The sequence below is a fragment of the Octopus bimaculoides genome, chromosome 1 (genome assembly GCF_001194135.2).
Source record: "Octopus bimaculoides isolate UCB-OBI-ISO-001 chromosome 1, ASM119413v2, whole genome shotgun sequence".
Lineage (NCBI taxonomy): Eukaryota > Metazoa > Mollusca > Cephalopoda > Octopoda > Octopodidae > Octopus > Octopus bimaculoides.
This window is the reverse complement of record NC_068981.1, coordinates 18,350,717-18,354,873: the sequence shown is the minus strand read 5'-3', so window position 1 is coordinate 18,354,873 and position 4,157 is coordinate 18,350,717. Positions and strand designations below refer to the sequence as shown.

At 39.6% G+C, this 4,157-nt stretch overlaps 1 protein-coding gene across 1 annotated transcript in view; it reads right to left on the bottom strand.

Moving 5' to 3' along the window:
• The window catches only part of LOC106867686 (protein unc-13 homolog D), a 162,546-nt gene that overhangs the window by 93,009 nt on the left and 65,380 nt on the right, over positions 1–4,157 (bottom strand). Inside the window, exons 5-6 of the mRNA XM_014912629.2 lie at positions 3,410–3,484; positions 912–1,016 (exon numbers count right to left, since the gene is read on the bottom strand). Of these exons, the coding sequence (XP_014768115.2) occupies positions 912–1,016; positions 3,410–3,484 (180 nt within the window). The remainder of the gene's footprint in view (positions 1–911; positions 1,017–3,409; positions 3,485–4,157) is intronic.

The following is a 4,157-nucleotide window of genomic DNA, read 5'->3' as shown; positions in this document are numbered from 1 at the left end:
ATATGGTTGTGTCCCCCAAATTCTCTACTCCTAGCATGTCTATGTACTCCTTTCCCTTCATGGCTCTTATATTGCTCCCTTTTCTGTCATTTTTGTGAATGTATTTTGCTGGTCGCATGTAAAAAGCACTATCTGAACGTGGCCGATACCAGTGCCACCTGACTGGCTCCCATGCCGGTGGCACATAAAAAGCACCATCCGAACATGGCCAATGCCAGTGCCCCCTGACTGGCTTCCATGTTGGTGGCATGTAAAAAGCATCCACTATACCCTCAGAGTGGTTAGCATTAGGAAGGGCATCCAGCTGTAGAAACATTGCTAGATCAGATTGGAGCCTGGTGTAACCACTGGCTTTCCAGACCTCAGTCAAACCATCCAACCCATGCCAGCATGGAAACGGACCTTAAACGATGATGATGAGGATGATGATGATGATGAGGATGATGATGATGATGATGATGATGACTGTTTGTGCATTTTAGTACTTACTGTTATTTTGTTTATCAGCTGACTTATTGCTGCTTTCTGTCTTGAATTTTGCTCTTTTCTAATGATTCCAATTTTACTAGGTTATCAACCTCAGTTATATCTTATCTGGTTATTAGCATCAATATTGTCTTTATTAATCACTCATTTTTGTCATATTTTATCCAATCACTCACCTCGGTCATATCTTAATTGGTAATTAACATCACTGAGCATTAGAATTCTCATTAACACAATATCAATCATATCTCACCAGTTCACTGATCATCAATCACTTGTTATTTATTCATTAATCTGCCATCTTATAACATCGTTAACATCAGTCATATTTTACCTGGTTTGTTAATGTCAGTCATAGACCCTTTGTAGTCCTTTGAACATTAATCATATCTTACCTGGTTATTAACATTAGTCATATATCTTACCTGATCGTTAATATCAAAGTGATGCACCTGTTCATCATAATAACTATTGTTCCTCAAAATGGTATGGATCTTCTCTGCATAAAACTTGATAGAATCACAGATCAACTGTCAACAAATCATTATCAGAGTTCATTAGAATTTAAGATATCAGAAAGAAATAATTTATCAATGGAATATCACAAAAGTTTACCCAAAGTAATTCAAGAAAACATTTCATCATGCCAGCATGAGCTGGATAAATCTACCATTCATCTTAATTCTGCATCATCTTATCTCTAAGGCTTAGTATTCTAAGATCTCACCTAACAACTTGTCATCTCTTCATTTGTTTACTTCACTCACAAGCATCATTCACAATTAATGTATCCAAAGTTCCTTTTCCATTCACATCACATGTCCCTCTCAGTACAGTCGTTTTTCTTACAAATGCACCAACCAATCTCTTTAATATGCAACAACTCAATCAATTCTACTGTCAGCACATCCAACATATTTCTCTCTAGCCATTAACAGATTCTCCACATTCATTGTTTTTATTACATTACGATATAATATCATGCCTCTCACACATACGATATACAGTCTATCCTTTCTGGTCAAAAAGAAGCAATAACAACCTCAAGCAACAACACCCTCAAGCAACAACACTCAAAAGCAACAACACCCTCAAGCAACAACACCCTCAAGCAACAACACCCTCAAGCAACAACACCCTCAAACAGAAGCACCCTTAACTTTCTTTACATCCTCTTCTCTTTTACACACACTCTTCCATAACTTACCAAAATGGTGTAATTCTACATCCTTATAAAATCAAAGACCAACCTGGCACTCGTGGCTTTCAGAAACATTTTTTCCATGTTCAGTATTGTTAAAGCATGAAATAAATTACCCTCATCAGTTGTTAGTTGTCAGGACATTGTATTCTTAAAGAATTCTATACTTCCCAAAATTCACTGCCACTACTACTCCAACACACTTATGTACCTTTTCTTATTTATGGCTCTTTTATTAGTTGTATGCTGTCACCTTAATATGACAGTTCCCTGAAGGGAATAATACTACTGTTGGTTAGACCTAGAAAGCTGCACTGCTTCCTGTCGGCCTTGACACATTTCCTGTATCCTTATGTTTACAAGGGGGAGACAAGCACCCACACCCAGCTAAGCCTGCATCCAGAGTCAGGTCATGCTACTCCAGACTGATGATGAGCAATGACTCAGAAACATGTCTCTGGATGCAGGCTTAGCTGGGTGGAGGTGCCTGTCTCCTCCTTGTAAACATAAGGACACAGGAAATGTGTCAAGGCCGACAGGAAGCAGTGCAGCTTCCTAGGTCTAACCAGCAGTAGTATTATTCCCTTCATGGGACTGTCACATTAAGTTGACAGCATACAACTACTGCATCATATCACTACTGCATAAATCTCTCTGAGAGGTTTAGAAATGTATTATTTCTAAAAAAGGCTCTTTTATTGTTCTTCAAATATAACCAACCCTAGTTCTAAAGACTGTGGATCATTGAAGTAGCATGATTGCCCACAACAACATAGAAAGCCATATAGAAGCTTCATTCTTATTTTCACCTAGACTTCATTACATGAGGCTTTGGGTTTTTTTTTTCTACAGCCAAAAGTAAAAAGTGACCTTCGGTATGGTTGAACAATCAAACCCAACCGATTGGGATTCACAGTACAAGTTATACAGTTCATTCTTTCATTTGCTGAATATAAAACATGGCTCATGAGACAACTGTTTGGATTAATTTTTTGAAGTCATCATCTTACCGTTGAACCCTAATCCATCCAGTTGTGTTGTGTCTGTAATTATGTTTGTCGCTGTAATTGTAGTCATGGCTGTAGTTTTGCCTATAATTTTACCTATAGATGAAAGTGCTGTTGAGATGACAGTTGCAATAGTAGTCATGGGTTATAGTTTCAGTTATATCTGTAGCTGTGGCTATAGCTAGGATTGCAGTTTTGGCTGTAGTAGTTACTTTATTTGTGGTTGTAGATGCAGTTTGTAACTTAAAAGTAAAGACCACCCCAACTTCGGCCATGAAAGACCATGAGATTGCACCTAGAAAGTTCCCCTCTGAGGAACAAGTCCAGGTAAGGTTGATAAACAACCTTCCATAAAGGAAGACCAGCAGTCGCCCATGCATACCAGCCACCCTTCTCCATGCCACCAATGTTTTCCAAGTGAAAGGCAAAGGGGCCGATACAGCTTGGCACCAGTGACGTCACAACTCATTTCTACAGCTGAGTGAACTGGAGCAACATGAAATAAAATGTCTTGCTCAAGAACACAACACCCAACCCGCCCGGTCAGGGAATTGAATTCACAACCTCATGATTGTGAACCTGACACTCTAACCACTGAGCCAAGCACAGGGCCGACTGTGTTTCTAGAAATACTGTAATTGTAGTATGGCCTGTAGTGGTAACTGCAGTTCTAGATATAGATATAGCTGTAGTATATCTACAACAGAACACTTACGTCTGTTATCTTTGTGATTGCCATCATTGCAACGTCAGCATTGTTGTAGTCAATCTCTCTCCATTCTTGAGTGATCTGCAGAATAATAGAATAACAAAACAAACAGAATGTTTGAAATAATGGAATTTAATGAATAGTAGAATATCTATTAGTAAGTATAAAGGAACAAAAGTGAACAAACAGACTGCTAGACTCTATGAGATAATTTGCAAAATGGACAAAGTTTTGTGTTTTCTAAAGACAAATGAATTATATTGATATGGGCAGTTGGGGTAGCTGTAATGAGGTTGAAAATTTCTTGCTGTTGTCGCTGTTGTTGTTGTTGTTTAACCCTAGCCCTTTCTCTGATCCAGTCAGCAGAACTATAACTGATGATATTCCAGTTGTGACCGCCGCCCCCCACCCCCACCCCCACTCATTTAAAAGTCTTGCATTATCAAAATGTATCCATTTTTTTTTCAGGGCACTGGTATGTGAAGAGGAGGGTGGGAATAAGAAGGGGGTGGAGTGATAGAGCGGGGAGGGGGATGGTAGGGGAGGAATGGGATGGATGGATGATGATGATGATGATGATGATGATAATGGTAATGGTGATGAGGTGTAGGCATGAAAGGGAGAGGCGGAATGAGAAGACAGAAGGAGAAAGAAAGGACAGGAGGAGGAGGAGGAGATGGTGGACAGAGAAGGAGAGGGTGGACGGAGGAGGAGAGGGTGGACGGAGGAGGAGGGAAGGAAGGAGCTAGAGAAG